The sequence below is a fragment of the Meriones unguiculatus genome, chromosome 10 (assembly GCF_030254825.1).
Source record: "Meriones unguiculatus strain TT.TT164.6M chromosome 10, Bangor_MerUng_6.1, whole genome shotgun sequence".
Taxonomy (NCBI): Eukaryota; Metazoa; Chordata; class Mammalia; order Rodentia; family Muridae; genus Meriones; species Meriones unguiculatus.
In genome coordinates this window covers 106,755,802-106,777,583 of record NC_083358.1, presented here as the reverse complement: position 1 = coordinate 106,777,583, position 21,782 = coordinate 106,755,802, and the positions used below count along the sequence as shown (strand labels likewise).

Here is a 21,782-nt window from a genome sequence, read left to right as displayed (position 1 = left end):
TGTGCAATATAGTGTGAAATCAGGGATGTTGCACCACCACTATGATTACCCTATAGTTCTACCTGTAGGAATTTAAGAAATTGCCCGAACACTTAAGGGGGAACCAGATAAAGAGAGAAATCTTCATGCTCCTCTTTGTAGGATTAGGCCTGTCCTCTCATCAGGAGGGGAAACGGGGGCCTCTGGGAAAGCACTAGTACAGACACAGCTCCTGGCTGACAACTTCCAGGACTCGCTTGACCAGGTCATGGCTTCCACACTGCACAGCCTCCAGTCCCTCCAGCAGCAGATAACCTCCCTTGTTGGGTTGTCTTACAAAGCAGGAGAGCTCTTGACCTGCTGACAGCTGGGCAGGGAGGGACTTGTGTTGTACTGGGGGAGGAATGTTGTTTCTCTGTTCATGAATCTTGGCTGGTGGAACAAAAGATACAGGTATTAAGGATCTCCAGTGAGATCTCTGAGCCTGTTATGCCCAAGTACTCAAGCTCTCTGGCAGCTTGGATCTTCCCCATTTTGGCCCTTTACTGTCCATTGGGACCTTCCTCCTCTTGGCCCCCTGTTTCAATTTCTAAAAGAGAAAATCTCAAAGCCAAGTCAGTTTTCCTACACAGTCATGGGGGAGAGGGAGGGAGGGAGAAAAGAAAGGAGGGAGAAAGAGAAGGGGGGAGTGAGAGAGAGAGAGAGAGAGAGAGAGAGAGAGAAAGAAAGAGGAGAGAGAGAGAGAGAGGGAGGGAGGGAGAGAGAGAGAGAGAGAGAGAGAGAAAGGCATAGGGAGGGAGGAAGGAAAAGAGAAAGATGTTTTCAGCCCCAGGTGTGGAATATTACCATAGAAGAGAATTGTCCACAAGGAATCACTTTGCAATAGTTTCAGGTATGGAGAGAAGTTCCTACATGACAGGAATCCTAAGTGCACCTTTTTCTTATCCAACCCTTTACACAGTGGGTTCAAACAAACAGGGGACCCTTTCTTAAAGCAAAGAGTTCTGAGAAGAAAGCATTCTTCATGTTTTCAGAAACTGGAGAATGGAAATAAGAAGAATTAAGAATTATTAAGGACAATTTACTGAGAACTTTTCAGTTACAAAACCCAACAGTACAGCTTTCTTTCAAATAAGGCCAGGCTGGAACCTAATGCTAAATCTATTTATGAATATGCCTTAAGAGGCAGTTGATACAAACAAGCTCTGTAAAGCAGAGTGGTGGTGGTGGGGGTCTCCCTACCCAAAATGCTGGAACCATGCAGCAACAAGACAAGACACTCTCTACTGGGGAGCCTTGTCAAAACCTGTTCCTAGAGTCTGGGATCTGAGGACCATCTCTTTGTGCTTTACAAAGAAAAACCAGAAAATCAGTATCTTGTGAAGGGGAGTGGGTTTATTTATAGTTCTGTCTTGACTATGGAGGGAAACTTTCTTACCTCTCCCTCCCTTTCCTATACCAGTGTTACAATTTTATAGAAGAACTGGAGCAAAATCCTCCAGCCAGGTGTCCATTTTGTTGTGAGAAAACGTGTAAATCTGAGAATGTTCTTTTAGAGGGAGCCTCACCGGGACCCAGCATGGATGGGATCTTCTGCAGAAACTGTGGATCTTTAGCATTCCTTCTCTCATGGTCATTACTACATAAAATAGAGTAATGTGTTGTAGTCATGTTTTACACCGCAAAAGACAATGTGCTGGGATTAGTCTCACATCCCCATCAGTTCATGGCTTTTCCTCAGTCCCTCAATCCACAATCCATTTCTGATCCAGCATGGCCACGTTTATTGATGTAAAAATGTCTGCGGATGAGCTCTTAACACATGTTTATTGTTTCTTTCACTCAACTTCGTAAACCAAAGCAGAATTTTCCAAAGATGAGAAATGCTGTTAATGGGGAGATGACGCCCATGGAGAGAACTCTTGAGCAACAAGAAGTGCTTAGTAGTTACGAACCAGGAGCTGAGGCACAATGGCCTGTGTGTCACTGGGCAGGTGTTTGGGGAAGAAAGCTTGTGGCTGGGTCAGTGCCTGGCAAGGATTCTGGGTACATTTGGAAGACAGTAAGGTGGCTTCTATATCAAAGGGAGGCAGTAGGACCTAGGTTGTGCCTGTATCCTTTCTGAGGACCTGAGGATGATTTCTGATAACAGCCAGGGCCATGTCCCTGCTATCTTCAATTCACCGAGTCTTTGAGTTCACTGTTTCCTTGTGCTGATCCACTAGTGTCCCTATCCACTCTGATGTTTTCTGCTTGGCTTCCTCCCAGGTGACACAGGGCTCATAGCCGAGATCATGCTGGGCTTTCTTGTAGGAGAAGGCAAATGTGCTGTTGGACAGCGTAACCAAGTGGCAGGTAAAGGGGGGCCGGTAGTTGTAGACTGGACGCAGCAGGAAGCTCACAGTTTCCAGCAGGAAGGCAAGCCAGTAGAGCAGGGGCAGAGGAAGGCTCCAACTGGAATCAGGGCGGAGGCCCCATTCCTTGCTCAGGGCATAATTTAAATCATCATAGCTTTGGTGAGGGGTGTCATCTGAGATGTAGTAGAACTGACCTTTGATGCTGGGGGACTTCTTGGGGTCTCGTAGGCCCCTGGCAGCCAGAATGTGTGCCCAGGCAACGTTGTCCACATACACTGGGTTGGCTCTAGAGTATTTGCCAGTAGTATCCAAAACACCCTTATTTTTTAGAGCCCCAATTACTATATTATAAAGGAATGAGCTTTTTTCCCCATAAATGTACATGGGCCTTAAGGCACAAGTATGTAAAGTGCCACCATTTCTCAGGGTACACCCATTGGCTGCCAGCACTGCCTTCTCAGCCATCTTTTTGCTGTATGGGTATGGATCAGACCATGTACTTTCTAGATTGTCTTCTTCATGGCCATCCAAGATGATCTGCTTGTAGGAGTTGGGCCCTGCCACCTCAACTGAGCTGGTGAAGATGAAGACTGGCACACTAGCTTGGACACAGGCTTCCAGTAGGTTCTTGGTACCTAATCATAGACAATGCATTGTCAGTGTCAAGAGATAAGCCAGGGGCCCAGTGTGTGCACAGCTTCAGGATTATTCTTGTCTTTTTGCCCAACAATACAACATTTACAGATTACAGTTCATCTTCCCTACCTGGACTCAGCTACCAAGCTGTTCCCAGAAGACAACAGGTGGGTTCCAGAGAGCACGTATCTCTAGGCTTTTGTGTTCATTGCCTCGTGGCTATGTGTAAGTGTGAGTGTATGTGACTGAGTGGTTTTTTTTATTATTATTACTTTAAAATGCTTTAAAGCTTCTCATTAATCCATTCCTAATGTGCCCATGAAATAAGTATAATTTTTTGCATATCAATTCATCCATGATTTTTAAATTATAGAGCCAGATCATATTCTTAGATTGTGAATGAGAATAGTTCTTTTTCACCAAGAATCATTGAAGAATTAACATCATTCAGGCTCAAGTATAGTGTGTACTGTTGATATGCATGTTATGTAGTCATTTCATAGGTACAACTTTTTGCTATTGTTATTTGATAAGAATCAAAATGGGCCGAGTACCAAAATGAGTCAAGTATGACCCAGAGAACAAATGGTTATTGGGTTTGGAGAAATGTAGAGATACGCCTGTATTCCTGATTGTACGCACAATGTTTAAAACACTTTTGGTTCTAGCTATGACTTTATTTTACCTGGTTATATAAAGTAGGGGTGATACATATTCCTTCTAGTTTCATTCTGGCACCCAGCACTGGTATCTGTTGCTCTTAGTAGGAAACTAAAAGTGCTTGTGAGCCTCCTGCTGGGCATTCCTGTAATGGTAGGAACTTGTGAGGTCCTGATGATAGAACAGCCTGCAGAGCAGGTTCCTGCAAAGTCTAGGCAGAAAATGGGTGGGTGGTTGTTTACTGCATGGAGTTGGAGTTCAGTCTCCTCTGCATGGAGGACAACAGAAGAGCTTTTCTTGAAGGTGGAGTGACAGGGCTGAGGCCTTACATCCAGGGTTACCTACTTTCTACCTGCTGGGACTTAACCATGGAATAGCACTGAGCTCTTCCAGCAGGGTATGGTGAGCAGAGGCATTAGTCTCAGAGAATGGCAGGGATTCTATGGTGAGAGCGTTCCTTCCCGATATGTGTTAACATTTTCAACCTCCCAAATCTCACCTTCTCCTCTCCAGATACTCTACCTTTCAGATTGACATCTAGGATGGTCTGTCTGGGAATGACCCCGGAGACATCAATGACAGCAGCGGTGTGGATGACCACAGAGATGCCCTGGCAGGCTCTCCTCAGGTACTGGGCATCTAGAATGTTTCCCTCCAGCACTGACACCTTTGTGTTTGTCTTGAGGTCTGTGGAACACAAGGCAGGTCATTGAGAAGCTCTTCTCTGGGCTAAGATGTTCCCTGTACACAGGTGTTGACTACCTATGCCATCAAGAATTGTCCAGAAAGACATACATGGTATGTGTCTGTATAAGCACATTTTAGCTACATAGTCCAAGATAGACATAATACAATTTACAGACCCAAAGAAGATTAGGTACAAGGAGGATCCAAGGGGGTTGCTTAAATCTCACTCAGAGTGGGAATTAGAATAGGCAGAAGTGTCTGAAGAGAGGGAACAAGACAAGACCCTACCATAGCTGTTCTCTTAGAGGCTCCACCCAACATCAGATGAAAACAGATGCTGAGACTCACAGGCAAATATTTGGTGAAGAGCAGGGAATGTGAAAAAGTGGCAGGAAGGATAAAAAGACCTGAAAGTGCCAGAAGCTCCACAAGAAGACTACCAGAGCAAACTAACCAGGGCCCAGAGTGGCTTTCGGATACTGAAACACCAACCAAGGATCATGTATAGACTGGACCTAGGCTCCCTACACAGGTGTAGTAGATGGGCAGCTCAGGGTTTGTGTGGGTTACCTGGTAAGGGGAGAAGAGTCTGTCTCTGACATGGACTCTGTTGCCTGCCTGCTCTCTGATCACTGCTTCCTGTCAGGGCTGCCTCACCAGTCCATGGGGAAAGAGGATTCCATCAGTTCTGATTTGACTTAATGAGTTGGGGTGTGTGGGTATGTATGGCTCCCCTTATCTGAGGAACAGGAGAGGGAGAATAGGTTTATAATGAGGAAGCTTGAGAATGAGAGCAGAGGAGGGAGAGGGCTATGATCCAAGTGTAAATTGAATAAATAAATTTTTAAAAGAGAATTGTTCTAGAGGGAAACCGGTTAGAGAGGAAGGCTGGAAAGAAGGGAAAGCATTGTTTCTTTCTTCAGGAAAGCAAATCAGCTTAGGAAGCTGTCAAATGTGCCTCAGACATGAACTTGTTCAAGAGAGTGCTGGGAAGTTCATCCATCCACAAAGTGACTCAGCAGGTAATAGAGAGGTGGGGAGAAGTGGGTTAGCAATCAGATTGTCTGTCCCAGGGTTTTCATGAGGAACACATTTCTAGCAGTGGCAGCAGAAGGAAGACTCACAAATATATATCTTGGGTGTTCCCCTTGCCAGAGCCTGGTATTTTCTGGGTCTCTGCTGGGCAAAAAAGGAAAAGTTAACTCAGAGCCAATGGCTTGGCTTCAGTGACCCAGGGAGGTCAGAAACACTGGCAACAAGATTAGGATGGCCCAAGTTGGATACAGTGGAATATCTCCTCTGAAACAGTATCAGGAGCAGATGTCAATGATCTACCTGGCTTTCCCAGGACTTCCTTGTACCATCTATTCCAAGGCCCTAAATACACCTGTATCTTCATACTTCTGGACTTGGTGGGCGACACTGCCTATTATTTTGTCACTTAATTCCCAAAATGAACTGTTTGCCACACACAGTCTGTGCCAGTACCGTATACTTGCTGTGCTTCATAATTGAAACCCAGCTTCAAGACTATGCTTCCTTCCTTCCCACACTTCCTAGAGACTGGTCCTGTGTGCCCTGCTTAATAGATGAGCAAAGTGATGCCCAAGAAGCCTGAGGACACAGTTATACCTATACCTACTGAGGACACCTTGCTTGCCCTTTGCCTACACCTGTGCCATTAGCCTGTGCTCTGGCATTGCTTGGAATCAATTTTTCAGGGACAGATTAAGGACATTCAAGTGACCTGAAATTTTCCATGAAGCCAAACAGTGAGAAAGACAGGAGAAATCCAAGGCTAAAGAAACATCTCCAAGGGACAAAAATAGAATGGCTTTCCCCTAATTCAGTATTCAGCATACCTTATCCAAGCCCCTCCTCTCACCATGCAACTCCCAGAAGGCCCGGAATTAGAAAGATTCGAATTTGGGGCTGCTCAGAAGGTATTACCTGCCTGAGGGTTGAATTCTATTATTATGATCTGATCTCCCCACTTCTTCCTTTTTCTTCCTTGATACTGATGTTAGACCTGTGGTGACTCCCACCAAAAAATTATTTTAAGTTGCTTCTTCATGAGTGTAATGTTGCTACTTTTATGAATTGTATTGTAGTATCTGGTAGGTAGGATACCTGATATGAAGTCCCTCTAAAAGGTTAGTGAAAGCTCAGTGGACTTGTTACACACAGAATAAAAACCACTGTTCTAGACAGACTGGTTCAGGGATGTGGCTGTGACAAGAGGAGAACTCCTGACCTGTAGCGAAAGACTCACATCCATGAGCTTTCTGGGGACCCTGAGGTCCTAGGAGAGGGCCTGTAGAGAGTGTTTTCGTGGAGCCAGGGCTGCAGCATGATCTAAGTCTTCCTCATGTACTGATAATTGCACAGCAACCACATGGGATGGTACAACTTATGAGCTGGATCAGAAGGAGACCCAGGTAAATGCCTTCACCCATCGGATGTGAAGAACATAACGGCTGCAGCTAGTCTTCCTGGGCTCCACCCCAGTGTGTTTATTCTAACTGTGGTATTTGTGCAAACGAGTTAACCTTTGCACTCTTCCTCTACAGAAATAGACGGGAGAAGCATTAACTACACCCCAGGAATGGTACACACAGCTAATGAGTTATCTCCACAGTTTGCCCCATGGTGCCTGGCCCAGAAAGGGCACTTTTAGGAGATTCCTCATTCTTATCTTTATGCAGAGCCTTCTGTGTCCATACCCACAGTGGAGCTATTTCTCCATCTGAACCTTGGCTGTTTGCAAATAATGCTGAGGAACAGTATCCTAATTAATAGAATTGTTGACTATGTGTTAATATTTCACTTCTGGAAGGAACACTGAAGCTGACAGGAGGAAATTGACATCGGAGGAGATCAGAGACAAGAAGTAGAATAGAGGGTGAGTGCTGTTTCAGAGGACTGTGGAGGGTCCTGAGTGCAGGGCAGATCCCTAGGTAGAACAGATTTACACTTGACTCTGCAGAGGGGCAAAGATCCAGCTTGAGTCACATAGGAGCACCAGGAAACACTGAAGACTCTGGGCCCAAGAGCTGACCATTGGTCAAAACATTGGAGGATAGTGAGGAACCTCTGTCTTCGTCTGTGTTCCTCATTAATCAGGTGATACTGCTATAGTCATTTTTCTTTTTCCAACTCAAAGCCCTTACTGACCAGGTGAGTGAGCCTGCTTTCCCACTTTCCCTGAAATTATTTTAATGACCCAGGGTGCAGGCTGAATAGATGGTAAACTATACTACAAAATCAGTTGTTCCAGTTGTACCCAGTTAAACAAATTAGCATACTAATAACAGCCTGCACTAGTGAATTCTGCAGTCTTACACTTAGTGATGATAAACTGCAGTGAGGAATGGTAAGAAATCCTTCAGAACAATCCAGCAAGGTATGGACAGTCCTGCTCATGCTGGCTTTGTTTCTGTCCCTTGGTTTGACCACATGCATTTACTCAGAAATTCTCTTCTTCAGTCTCTATCTCTTTCTGTCTGGCTGTCCATGTTCCTATCCCTACCTCTGTCTTCTTATACATCTTTTAATTTGATATTTTTTTTTACTCATTTTATTTTACTTCTGCCCAAGATGCTAAATGAAGACCACCACAAAGCAAACCAGAACAAAAGAATTAGATCAGTAGCAATTAGGAGAGACAGGGAGCTAGTGCTGAGCCCTCCAGCTTAGTAATGACAAGTCCACATTAAAGAGCTACAGGAAATGGAGAGAGAACTTGTCAGTACAAACCCAGTCTCTTCAAGACTGTACAATGTCATTTTTGCTCAGTGGTGGTGTTTCCTCCTGATGAGTGTGGACATGGAATGGTGTTATGACTACAAATGTCTATGTACTAGACAAGGGAGGAGTCCTCCCTGCATCTACTCAGTGTTTGTTATGCAGTCACAGGACGAATCCTCAGGTTTACTTACTGAAGAAATCTTTCCTGGTTTCTGGTCTGAAGGCCTTGCCCAGGACCCTGATCTCCTCCAGGTCTTTCTCCTGCACCAACATGTGGACGATTCTCTGGCCCAGAAACCCTCCTGCTCCAGTCACCAGGCAGCTCCACCCAGGCATGGCCAACACAGGAAGCAGATTATAGTGGGAGGTGGGGTAATATAGGGTGACCCTGGAGATGGCAAGAAAGAGAGACACGGTGATTTACCCATGCCCAGTTTTCCCACCACCCATTCATAACACAGATCACAAGACATGGGGCTATTTCTCCGCTGCACTAAGCATTGCATGTCAATGTATGTCAAGAGACTGTCAGACTCACAGTGTGTGGCTATGTTGTGAGATTTCTCCTGTTCCTAGATACCTGTTGCTAGCCCATGTCATTGCACCTTTGCTTCATAACAAATGGTCACAACCTGGGATTGAATAAAACCTTACCAAGCATGGCCAAGTTATATAAGCTGTTTGTGGAACTTAGAGAAGTGTTTACTTAACTTTATGGCCATAAAATGTTGGGATGAGGAGAGTCACAGAGTGAAGCATGAAGGGAGGGATCAGGAGTTTCTATGCTCTTGGGGAATATACTGCCCTCCAGAAAGCACTACAGTTTCAGTGATCTGGGAAGACAGGGAACTTGGGACTTGGGCTCTGTTTTGGACACTTCACTTATGGGCATGCTTGAACCTTGTGCTCTTTTGTTGAAATGTGATGGGACACAGAGTTTAGCCAAGTGCTGTCTGACTCCCTGGGTGGCTCAGTAATCCCTATCTTTGGAAATTCCTCAGTATTCCTTCCTTGATGTTGTGCAGCTCAACACAAATTTGAGAATTCTGCATTTTAAAGAAAGCCTCTGAACTCAGAGCAAGGTATAGGAAAGATAGATTCCCTGTAGGAAGCCCACTAGAGACTGATGCATGGGGCTACAATGGTAATGCATAGCTGCAATGTAGACCTGATGATTTTAGAGATGTGTTGGAGGTTGGTCTGATGTGTGTTATTGGCCCTCAAGATCTGGGTATAGCTATCATTGTTTTGTAAACCTACCTGATTGACTGATTGTCCTGGATAGGGCAGAAAGTGGTTAGTTGTGGCTGAGGTTTTCTGACTTTTGAGGGCAGGAGAAAGAGGGAAGAAACAGGCCAGGATGGGTTAGCATATAGGAGGAAGCAAGTGGTCTGGGAGGAAGGACTCCAATAAATGTCATGCAGAGACCCAGGTGAAGAATAAAACAAGTATTTATAACATTATGGATAGAAGGTAGTTCAGATGAGGATGGTTAAGGAGGATGGCACTGGATGGGGCCTGGGAGGTAAATGATGAGGTTATTGAGTCAGCTTAGGTGAAATATTTATCCCGCCCAAGGTAAATAAGGCAATTATAAAATCTAACAGGTGTCTCTGTCTTAGTACTTGTGTTAGCAGGGTAAATAATACCACTGCAATGATTATAGAGTTAAGAAAAATGATAAATAACATTATACAGCCCAACATTTAATTTTTTATTTACTACAGCAAATGGCTCTGAACTAATTTTATGTATCCACACTCTTTAAATCAAACTTTACCATAATTTATTGGGAGGAGGGGAATAAGCTTCTACCTATACAATGCAAACTTAAAACCTAAAAACTCCAGGGTGAAATAATGTCTCTTTAAGAGACTGTCTTAAACAGACACACAAGCAAATGGCATCCTACTGCAGAAAGACCCAAACTGGGAAGCGAACAGAGCAGACTTAAGGTCAGTTTCCTCTGGGGATGCACAAACATTGCTTCCTGCTGTTGCTGCTGGCTCAGCTCTCATAGAGCAACAACAGCCATGGTTATGAAGACATGGCAAGTTGGAGAGGTAAAACTGTGAGGCAAAGCTAGGTCTGGAACTGCATCTAAAATAAAAAATTCCATGGCTAAGGATGCTTGAATTTCTTTTGGCTTTGTTTTGGTTTCCATAGTCATGGATATGTTTACAATGTGTTTAATGGCGGTGGCTCATTTCCATGCCTTCTCCAAAAAATATTCAAGGAGAAAATGGGGCGAAAGCCAAAAGATGGAATATTAAGTTATGGACAATAAAAAAGACATCCTTCCTGATATAAACTAGGTTAATAATGGCTAAAACTCAAAGCTCTCTGGCTACAAGATGCTTGTCATCTCTATCTGGGAAGGGCCACTCATACCCTTTATGAACAACTAAATTCCAAAAAATAATAAACTGGGCTTTACTTGTTACAGCTTAAATTTGTACATTTGGCCTAAAACTTCTGGATCAGCCCAACTTACTCAAGTCAGAACAGGAACTCCTAGTGATTAGCCACTTGCAAAATCAGTTTAGGATTCAAAATGACAAACTTTTTCTTAAGATTTCCGTGTATATTCTCTTTTCTTAATAATGAATGCTATGTCCTTATTGATCCACAGGTGGTTGGATTCACATCACTTTTAGGTTTCTATGAAGAGAGATGTCACACTGCTTAAACAGGCTAACCAATCTCCTCAGAAGATGGGACTTCGACAGAATACCTGATGTCAAAGGCATTTGGGCTGAAGACATATGTTCTATTGGTCAATGTGAGGACCCAAAATTAGGCTGGGAGATAAACATGCAAACTGCATGCCTCCCACGTGAAAATGGTTTTAAATACTAAGTAAATTAAGAAGTCACACTGCTCTGGAAGCCAGCTTATCCTTTTGGACATGAGACATTTTCACGGAGGACAAATGTTAGTCATGCCTAATGCAAAAAATTAACTGGAGACTTACAGATGGCAAAATACAGGTCAGCCTAGTTAGGTCCTAAACACTCAAAAATTACCACTCTTGTATTTAAAGAAATGAAACTGTCCATTTGATATGAAAACAGAAAACAAGCCAAAGATAGCCAGAACAAATGTAAAAACGCAGACACAAGATGCCTAGGATATACTGAAACTCTTTCAAGATAGAAAAGAGTTTATATAAAGTTTGGCTATCAAGACATTACCACCCATTCCATATAAAAAAAGAAATAGGACAAAAATAGCCACAACAAATATAAAAACAAATATAAAATAGCCACAAGAAATATAAAAAAAGGCATGTTTTATTTTAAACACATGCCTTTTCTATTGATGAGTACAACTGGCTTGTCTCTTTACTGGGAGGCCTTCTTTCAGGAGACAGGTTGTGGCTTGGCCTAATGCAACAGGCACTCACAAGCCCAGGGAGGATATTTAGAGGTATACAACCATGTTTTGATTTCAACATGATAATTTTTATATGGTCAATAATAATGGTAACTTATATTGCTGATCCCGCTAAATGGAAATAGTTGTAAACCTGACTGAGACATGGATGTCCATGCATAGCCAGTAATTCTTGTTGGCTACAGAATCCACATTCTATCCTTTCATATGACATGAATAAAGACTTCCAGATACCTTTTTTTTCTCATACGAAGTAGAGAGTCATCCTTAATTGATCTACCTGTGCATCCTGCACATCTTATACAATTTATTTTTGGTACTTTATAATGCTTGTGAGAAATTAGGTATTTTCAGAACAAATAAACCAGACACCAATGGCATTGGATCAAACCTGACAGGACTCATCCTTTCAGCATGCTGAGATGCTGATACATCTGTTCCAGCATCCTGCATGTTCCAGTATTCTGCTTGTTCTAGCCTCATCGTCTTCAGTTGCTGTTAATCATCAAAGCCTGCTCCCAAGAGAGCTTTGAAGAAAGCCACCACTCTTAATTGTTCCAGCATTTCAGACTGTTCCAAACAAGACTTCTATTTAGCCTGAAATTTCTCACAAATGATATTGCTAGCTTGGTTAACCATTTTTTATGAATTTCCTTTGGGCCAAATAGGATTGCTTCATCCCAAAAGTGAGCTAGAAGAAATCCCTGATAATGATCCCCCATTTCCCTTAAGGAGGGTTGAGTAGGTTTTTGGTTGTATTCTTGGGCTATGAATGCTATTGTCCTTGGGAGTTGGTATACGCTATTAATGGTCTTATTTGAGAGAAAATGAAGTTAAGCTCAGGGATGTCTCTCTTTTCTTTTCCTTGTCTTTTTTAGTTAAGGAGAATTGAGTTGAAAAGAAAGAAGAGGAATATAGGGATATCAAATAGGAATAAGACAAACAGTAGGTTATTAAATCGACTCCTCAACTTAACGCTTTGTTTGTTATTTTCAAATAAGGTTTTTTTTAACTGATTGCTATAGGATTTTGAATAGTGGTGCAAAAATAAATGTATTTTTGACACATTGATATCAATGTTAGTGTATTGATACAATTTCAAAATTACTTACAATACTTTGAAACTGCTATTACAAACTGTTTAGGATATTAGGTAATGCAAGTTACCTAATGTAAGATAATCTACTCATGGTCATGTCAGACCCTAGTTTAATTTATCACAGGAATATGCATCCTAGGTTTAACAAATATATTCTATAGATAGATTATATAAAAATAAATAGATAAGTCTTTAAAAACCCAAGAGACCTACAGAATATTGTATATAAACTGCTTTTATTATTTTAAAGATTCTTTGACAATTGGAAAGATCATCTCCTGACAGCACCCTGACTACCTCAAAGAAGATGATGAGCATCGAAGAAGCTCCATATGGAGATGGTTTCAAATATGGCAGACCAGCCCCCTAGGCAAAGAAAATGCCCTCACTTCACAACAAAGAGAATTCTGCCCAAAATCAGCAAACTCAAATGCAGGCCAAACTGACTGCTGAACTCTGCCAAGACAGGGTAAGCAAGTCCTAAATGGTTTTTGCTTCATATATATATGTTGGTCAAGATACTGAGCCAGAAGGCTGAAGATGATGCTCCACCATTATAGAGAGTTTTGGGTGGTTGTTCAGGTAGCAAACTGTCTCTGTCAATTTCTATTTTTAGAAGCTACTAACATGCATATCCTGTTTATTTAGGGTATAAATTTTATTCCTTCTTAAGTCTCTGATAGTGTTGAGAACCAGATGGTCTTTGTTTTACAATTAGCTTAGTTGCTTACAAATTAAAAAGATGTTTTAGGTCTAGATAGATGTTTTTAGGTTGATAGACACAAACTCTAAAAATAACTGAAGCACAAACCTTAGACCCTCATATATAAGATATTTTTCTCAAGGTTGCCAAGTGAATTTAAGTTAGATATTATTCATAATAGTCTTACCTATTTTAAAAATGTTTCCTAATTTTTTTATAGTAAAAATGTGGCCTTTTTATTTAGACAGAAAAAGGGGAATTGTTGGAGGTTGGTCTGAGGTGTGTTACTGGCCCTCAAGATCTGGGTACACTTATCCTTGTTGTATAAACCTCCCTGATTGACTGCTTAAACAGCCTATACCTTGGCATGACAGAATGGGGTAGGCATGGCTAAGGTTCCCAGGCTTTGTAGCACAGGAGGATCACGGGAAACAAATGGACAAGAAAAGAGGAGGAAGTAGGACGCTGTGATGGGTTATCCTGGAGAAGGAACCACATGGGTTGGGAGGAAGGACTCCAATAATGGCATGAAAGTGCCCAGATGAAGAATAAATGCAAGTATTTATAAGATTACGGATAGTATATATGCAAGATTAGAGTCTCACAACAGTGTGATGCAGCCATGATTATTCAGGCCTTTACAGCCATTGAAGCAGGACATTCTCCCCAAGCATGGTTGGATACCATAAAAAGCTAAAATGATACGCTCAGGATGCGAGGCTAAGCACTGCACTCAGGGTAGGCCGCTTTGGACCCAGAGAAGAGCACCTTTGATTGCATGCAGGTTGATGCCCCAGGTCCCGCCTCTGAGAAAAAGTATCGGACGGGTCTGATGCTCTTTGGGTGGATGACACCTAAATGAACATCTGTACAAAGTCCCAATTTATTTCTAATATCAGAGATCAGACCTCTACTCTTGCCTGATGCGTCTAAAACAAAAAGGGGGAACTATAGAGAGCTGCGGAATGCTATGCCTTAAAGATGGAGCTGGTTTCCGCCTTAGACCTTCCCGATGGTGAGTGCTCTCTGTCACGAACAACTCCACATTTGGCTAAGGCCGAGGATCTGGCTTGCTTCCATGTATGTGGACCTATCTGCATTGCCCCCGTGGCATACCTGGGTTGGCTACCCAGAGGCTATTTAAGCTGTGGGCTGGCTTTCCCCGGGGTCCGAGGATTGTTCATTGTTCCTGAATAAACTGCATTGAAAAAAAAAAAAAGATTACGGATAGAAGAAACTTCAGATTAAGATGGTTAAGGAGAATGGCATTGGATGCGGGCTGGGAAGTGGATGGTGAGGTTATTGAGACTGTGTAGGTGAAATATCTTCCTGCCCCAATGTAAATAAGGCAATTATGAAAACTAACAGGTCTCCTATTATTTGTGTCAAGACGGTTAAATAATACTACCACAAAAATTATGGGGCTACTACTAATAATTGAAAACATTACATATACCAACATTTAGTTTTTTATTTAGTACAACGGAGGTGCCAAAACATTGAGCACCTGTAGAGGACACTTAATGGTGGAATCAGCTGGAGACCATGTGTGCTACAATAGCAAAGCCATCTGCATAGCATTGCCCAACCCTGTTGCAACATACTAGACATGGAGGGCAAAAGTCTTTCTTTCCATGTATTGTCTCCTTTCATTCTTGCCTTTTTCAAGTTCATGCAACTCATTTTGGACCCGATTTAGATATGAGCACAGGTTTTTGGTACAAGGTTCTCAGGTATTCTTCTAGAGTGGAGACAGAATTGTGGGGGGATCAATAAGTTAGTGAACAAGTACAGTCATCAGGAAGTGTGAGCCCCTCAGCCTGTATTTAACTTTCTCCAGCAGGCTGGAGAGTCCTTGGGAAAGGTAGCCTGAAGCAAGAGGACATGTGTGAGGAGCTGTATGAGACAAAGTGAGGTGTGCTGCAGAAGGGCTAGTCCTGGAGGAGCCTTGATGTAGATGGAGTGTTTTCAAGTGATGGTAAAGGATGGTTTTCTCCCTCACTGCTTCCCTTCTTCTCTCCCTCCCTACATATGGTCCTCTCTCCCTCTTTCTCTTTTGACCATAGACTTCTAGTGGCTTTCTGTTCTTTGATTCTCTTCAGGTTTTTACAACTGTCTCTTGTGTGTTTTGAGTTTATAAATTTTTTAAAATTAATCAATTCATTACACTGTATTCACTTTGTGTCCCAGCTCTAGGCCCCTCCATTATCTCCTCCCAGTCTCAGCCAACCCTCCCTCTTCTCCCCCATACCCCACTTTTACAACTGGCTCAAGTTAATCAGTACTTGAAATTACCTTGTATATTTATAGTCAAAGCATTCTGTCTCTTGTCCACCCTTCCTTCTTGTAACAGCTATTTGATAACATTTGTTTCTGCTGGACATCGTTTTTCTGTTCAGTAACTCAGATTTGCTTACCTTGTCAGACACTGTTGACATAGCAGTGATGTAAGACATATCCCCTCAATACAGAAAGAGGTAAATGACACTCATCATATTTATCGGTTATAGCACTTAGTTATAGAGAACACATGGAGGAATTGTAGTAAGAAACATTGTATAGTGAGGGATTAAGGAGTTCAGAAGACTGTGTTAGCAGAAGACACATCTGGTGAGAGGTCCAAAATGCAAAATTTAATTGCTGGGGTAACATGATTGTGGTCCTGAGTACAAGTTTAGACAAAGAAGCAGACAAGTTAGGACAGACCCTTGTGCCCAGCCTTGAGGCCCTTGAAAGGTATCATTGCTTGGCAGCCAGAACAGATGGCGGGCAGTCTCCCATACAGCTAGACCCTAGCTGGTGACCAAGGTCATATAGTCCTGCTACTAAGAAAAACAAACAAACAAACAAACAAACAAACGAACAAACACAAGATGTGCTAATCATTCCCCCTCCCTAACAGGAGCAGAAACCCTCCAGATGCATGGGCCAGGACCATTATGGCCTTGGTGCCTAAAATAAACAAATGCTTGAAAGTTACCTGTTTGTTGTTTTTCCCTTTAAAAACCCTGTTCCTCCAGAACTCAGAGACACATACCTCTCTTTTTCCACAGAGATCTTGCACCTGAGCTTGGGCTTGTATTAAAGTCTAATATGTTTGCAGTGGAGTCAATTCCTGGTGGTCTTTGGGGGTCTCGAGAACTGGGCATAACATTGGTTACTGCTTTTGTTGGTAAACTTACATGTACTGACATACTGAGAGTGAAATCCGAGAGCCAGACCATTCCCTCAATTCCAGACTCAAACATGTTTCTCTCAAATGTCCTTTAAGATCTGTGCTCAGAAAGATTCCTACTCCTTAAACCTTGTGCTATAGAGCAAGGAGAACAGAACATATTTAAGGGTACTCCAGGCACTGTACCCTTGAGAACAGCTAGAACTACCATTGTCAACAGAGGTTACTATTTCCTGCCCATGGTATAAATATACCTAGTGTGGGCATAACGAACAGGGAGCTCACCCAAGAAAGTGGAAACCTCCCTAACAAACAGTGTAATCACTGCTTTCTGTTGCTGTTACAAAATGCCACATCCAAAGCAACCTATAAGAGAAGGCATTGAAGCGGACTTACTCAGTGTTGGAGAAGCTGAAGGCAGGCCCAGCTGAGAGCTCCCTTCTAGATCTGGAAGGAGGCAGTAAACATTTAACAAATAAGGCTCAATGTTCAGGTTTATTTTTCAGTTCCCTTATCTTAGCTGGCCCTGACTTGGTGTGACTTGTAAACCTCAGGGTTTTGCGAAAGAAATCGATGTGTCAAAAACATTTAATGAAATCCAAGCAAAAATGACCTTTCCCCATAAAAAGTTATAGATATAATTCTTACAGTTTAACAGTATGGGAAGATAATCGTGATTAGGTAAACTAGGTCATACATGCAATTTGGATTTAACTCTTTTAAAAATATTTTATTAATTCTTTGAATATTTCATATAATATATTTTGATCACATTCCCCTGCATCTCTCCCATCTTAAATATTCTCAGTTTCACCTACCATTCAACTTAAACAAAAAGAGTTTGTAGGTAAGTAGATAAAATTAGAAAAAAAATCATTCTGAGTGATATAACCTAGACCCCAAAAGAAAAGAAAGTATTCATTCAGTATTTGTTCACTGTTCAGTCTTTGATAAGCAAGCTACTATCCTTATAACCACAGAGGTTAGGTATAGATATGGAGCTAGTGAAGAGGGAAGAAACTCTTTGGGGAAAGGGAAAAAGAATAGTTATGGATGAATAGGGAGGGACAGGAAAGGGAGATTCTAAAGGTCAGGGGAGGAAAGAAGGGACAAGAAAGGGAATACAGAATGGAACAGCTAAAACTAAGTGTCATTTGAGGGGTTATATGGAAATTTAATACAGTAGAAGCTTCTGAAAATAAAACATATATATGATATAAAATAAGTGTAAATTGGAAACATTAATAACAAGGGAGACAAAGCCCTAACTGGACATCTCTTACCATCAAATTAAACCACCAGCACTGAGAATGGATTACATTTAACTCAGTTGTTGACCCCAGGGGTACCATGGAAATCCCCCAAATAACGCAGGCTATTGTCAAGGCTAATGTCTGCTGAATACAAACTGATGGCAAGGCTTTAGAGGTGACAACAATACCTACTTAACTCAGTGAACATAGAGATGTTGAGCTGGTGCTTACCTAGAGCTTTCATGCCTGCTGAATACTAGTGTTCATGGTACCAGAAAACACTCTGCGGACTTCTGGAGGGTAAAGATAAACATAAACCTGGCTGTAAAACCTGCAGTCAACATGGTGTTCTACCTACAAAGATATCCTGATGTGGTAGTGGCACAAACGTCGTGTGAGCAACCACTCTCTTATTGTAATTAAGGCCTACACTTTGAGATAGAACCCATGCCTGACACTGCTCCAGTGGCCAAGAACATGAGGCTAGACAGGCCAGGGACCTAGGAGAAACCAAACACTATAGATCTTCTAAAAGTATGTAGCAATAGAATGACTCCTAATGACATCTTCTATGCTCATAGATCAGCACATTGCTCATTTGTCATCAGAGAAACTCCTGCAGCAGATGACAACAAATACAGAGACCCACAGCTAGACACTATGCAGAGCATGAGAGACTTGAAATACTCAATCTCAAATGCATTGTCTTCATCAAAACCCTATATTCCTCAGAGAACTCTTCAAAAAAAGAGGCAGAAGTCATGTAAGAGCCAGTAGGGATGGAGGGCACCATGGAAACATGGCCCTATAGACACAACAAGTCTTAAACAAAAGTGAATTCATAGAAACTGTGGTAGTATACACAAGGCCTCACAGGACTAAACCAGATGGGGTTCCAGTGCTGAGAGTGGAAATAGACACAACCTCTCTTTCCTAACAAGAATCCATCTCCATTTGATAATGGCATTCAGAGGGAAAGGAGTTGTTTTTCCAACCAATTCTCACTGAGTATGTAAACCACACTGAATGTCAGGCCTCGTGACGAGCATAGTTGGCCAACACAAAATGAACAAATCGTATTTATTGTTTTTTGTTTACCCTACAGACCATTTGCTTACCTACTATGGTTCCCAATTTTGTCCTTATGGGTTTTCTGTCTGTGGAAATGTGTTATCGAACTGGAGGAAGTTGAAATCTTGCTTCCAGGTGAGACTCTTGTGATTTCTATGGTACCTAAAGTCAGAAGAGACAATATCCAAGTTTCGAAGGTGTCCACATTTATCCCTGCAAGACTGCCAGCCTCATACATCATTTGAATTGTCACTGTCTCTGTGGACATGACAGGGATTTTAGGTTTCATTTCCTTGTATAGCTAAGAACCATTTTATAAGCTATTCAAACTTATTGTTTTCTCTCACATTTATTTATACATTTATGTATGTATGCATTTATCTATTGTATATGTGTACATATGCATGTATGTCTCTGTGCATGCATGAACTTGCATGTCTTGGCAAGTATGTCTAGAATCAGTTCTCTTATTCCACTAGGTAGGTCCTAGGGATTGAAATCAGGTGCTCCAGCTTGATGGCATGTGCCTTTAATCTCTGATTCTTGCCCTGCCTCAAATGTGTCTTGATTTGTTCTTTCTTTTCAGGAAAATAGGGAGATGACAAGAAAGGAAGTGGACTAAGGGTCAACGAGGATGCAACTGTACATAGGAAGAGATGTGGATATGGAGGATAAAGGAGAAAAAGTTAAATATAAATGCAAGGATAGTGCCTCAGAGCTCGCATTCAGTGGGAGATACCTTTGGGGAGAAACTAAATATTTTGTCTTCATTTTCCTGGGACTCATAATTTGTCTCCTGGGTGTGAATGAAAACTGAAATGTGGGAATAACCATATACCCAGCTGTGTTCTAGAACTCTCTCTTTTACTGAGAGTGGACATTGTTGGTAAAATTCTTTCCCTTGAGGAGAAGTAAACTATATCTTTCTACTTCTCTACTGTTCAACTGACACACTAAGGCAATGGTACCGACTTTCTTCCTTAATACTAATGGGTTGACTGTGCTTACTTTCAGTGCATAGGTGAGAGGTTACTTCCATGAGTATGGGTGCTCCGTGTAAAAGGATGCCCTAGAAAGTCTTTTCCTAGCCGGGTTCTGACTTTCTCATAGTTGAATAGACAGTGCTCTCTTTACCCTAGTCTTTCCCACCTGTACACCCTAGCCTCTCCATCAGGCCACATGTAATTAGAGTAGAATCATATATAACATGCTATGGAGTGGCTGGATACCCAGGTGAGGGTTCCTTGATCCTCCCTGTCTCCTTTTTCTACAGGGTGATGGCAAGGATTGACAGTCCAGCTAGGATGATTTTCTGCATTTAGGGACAGCTGGACTTTTAAGACAGCAGTTGTTTGGCTGGCTAGATAGTCTTGTTCAACAGAAGTGTAAGCTAAAAACATTTCTACTTCTTCTTTTCTGACTAGGACCATGTATTAAGACCCATAGGAATTCTAAGTCCCCCTACAGGCTTTTGCTGATCCATTGAGGATCATGTTCAGGGCTGTGCTGGAGGGAAGCTAAGAGATCCAGGGCTCTATCAGGGATCACCAGCCCGTATTCAGGGCTCTAATGTTCCTCTGACAAAGCAGTACAGTCATAGGAGCCTGTGGGAAGATGAAGGCTTTCAAACCAAAAGCCTTCATCTGGTGAACTGTGTTTTCTCCTTTTAGAGGAAAGCAAGATGAGAAAAAGAGTCAGTTCATCAGGAACAGAGGACTGGTCCAGTTGGAATTAAGGCAGAGGACCCAGACCTTGCTTAGGGTGCATTTTAAATCACCATAATTTCGGTGAGGTGTTTCATCTGTGATGTAGTAGAACTGTCCTTTGGTACTTGGTGACTTCTGGACTGAGGTCCCTGGCTGCCAGAAAATTTGCCCAAGCCACATTGTTGACACACATTTGTTTGACTCTGGATAATGTGCCAGTAACATTCAGAAGGCAGTGTGCTGGTTTGATATCAGGCAGGTGGAGCAAATAGGAGGATGGCCAGTCTGGCTGGACACCCTCTGTGGCTGAGCAGGTTGGTGAGTGTCAACAGCCTGGACCTCCCTGGATGCCCCAGGGAATAAAACACCATGGAGCTGGGAGATCTGTCAAAGCAGGAACTCAGTTTATTAAATTAAGCAGCCCCTCTTATAGGTTTGAGTCAAGGGGCAGGTTTAAGGAAGTGAGGTAAGATGACATAGAGGGTGAGGTTAGGTAATACAAGGGGAGGTGGGCCAGTGAGAAACCTCCATATAACAGTTACCTGGCAGAGTTGATTTTTGTGTGTGTGTGTGTGTGTGTGTGTGTTTTCATTTGCATATTTTATTTATTATTATTATTATTATTTTATTTTTTTCTTAATTACACTTTGTTCATTTTGTATCCCCCCATTGGCCCCTTCTTCCTCCCCTCCCGATCCCAGCCTCCCTCCTCTTTCTGCATGCATGCCACTCCCCAAGTCCAATGATAGGGGAGGTTCTCCTCTCCTTTCTGGTCTTAGTCTATCAGTTCACATCAAAAGTGGCTGCATTGTCCTCTACTGTGGCCTGGTAAGGCTGCTACCCCCCTCAGGGGGAGGTGATCAAAGAGCAGGCCAGTGAGATTATGTCAGAGGCAGTCCCTCTTCCCATTACTATGTAACCCACTTGGACACTGAACTGCCATGGGCTACATCTGTGCAGGGGTTCTAGGTTACCTCCATGAATAGTCCTTGGTTGGAGTATGAGTCTCTGGGAAGTTCCCTGTGTTCAAATTTTCTTGTTTTGTTGCTCTCTTTGTGGAGACCCTGTCCTCTCCAGCTCTTACTATTTCCCACTTCTTACATAAAATTCCATTCACTCTGCCCAACAGTTGCCCATCAGGCTCAGCATCTGCTTTGATAATCTATAAGGCAGAGGCTTTCAGAGGCCCTGTATGTAGGTTCCTAGTTTGTTTCCTGTTTTCTTCTTCTGGCTTTCAGTAGCCCTCTGTAGCAGGTTCCTAGGTTGTTTCCTGTTTTCTTCTTCTTCTGATGTCCATCCTCTTTGTCTTTCAG

At 42.4% G+C, this 21,782-nt stretch overlaps 1 protein-coding gene and 1 long non-coding RNA gene across 2 annotated transcripts; one reads left to right on the top strand and one right to left on the bottom strand.

Annotated features, from left to right (window-relative positions):
• Positions 1–1,354: 1,354 nt before the first annotated feature.
• On the bottom strand, positions 1,355–16,987 carry LOC132656967 (3 beta-hydroxysteroid dehydrogenase/Delta 5-->4-isomerase type 1-like). Its single transcript, XM_060393011.1, has 4 exons — positions 16,836–16,987; positions 8,258–8,454; positions 4,155–4,319; positions 1,355–2,971 (listed from the first exon to the last, which is right to left on the bottom strand). Exons 2-4 carry the CDS (start codon positions 8,400–8,402, stop codon positions 2,160–2,162), a joined length of 1,122 nt encoding a protein of 373 aa, XP_060248994.1. The 5' UTR covers positions 8,403–8,454; positions 16,836–16,987; the 3' UTR covers positions 1,355–2,159.
• On the top strand, positions 10,734–19,703 carry LOC132656968 (uncharacterized). Its single transcript, XR_009594807.1, has 4 exons — positions 10,734–11,056; positions 12,812–13,030; positions 18,798–18,898; positions 19,350–19,703. It is a non-coding gene; the product is annotated as an uncharacterized LOC132656968 (long non-coding RNA).
• The last annotated feature ends 2,079 nt before the right edge of the window (positions 19,704–21,782 follow it).

Excerpts from the sequence above, each read along its gene's own strand:
- LOC132656967 (XM_060393011.1), bottom strand. The coding sequence starts at position 8,402 with ATGCCTGGGTGGAGCTGCCTGGTGACTGGAGCAGGAGGGTTTCTGGGC. Across the intron at positions 4,320-8,257 it reads AACCAGGAAAGATTTCTTCA|ACCTCAAGACAAACACAAAG; the intron begins GTAAGTAAACCT and ends TGTGTTCCACAG. Across the intron at positions 2,972-4,154 it reads CCTAGATGTCAATCTGAAAG|GTACCAAGAACCTACTGGAA; the intron begins GTAGAGTATCTG and ends GTCTATGATTAG.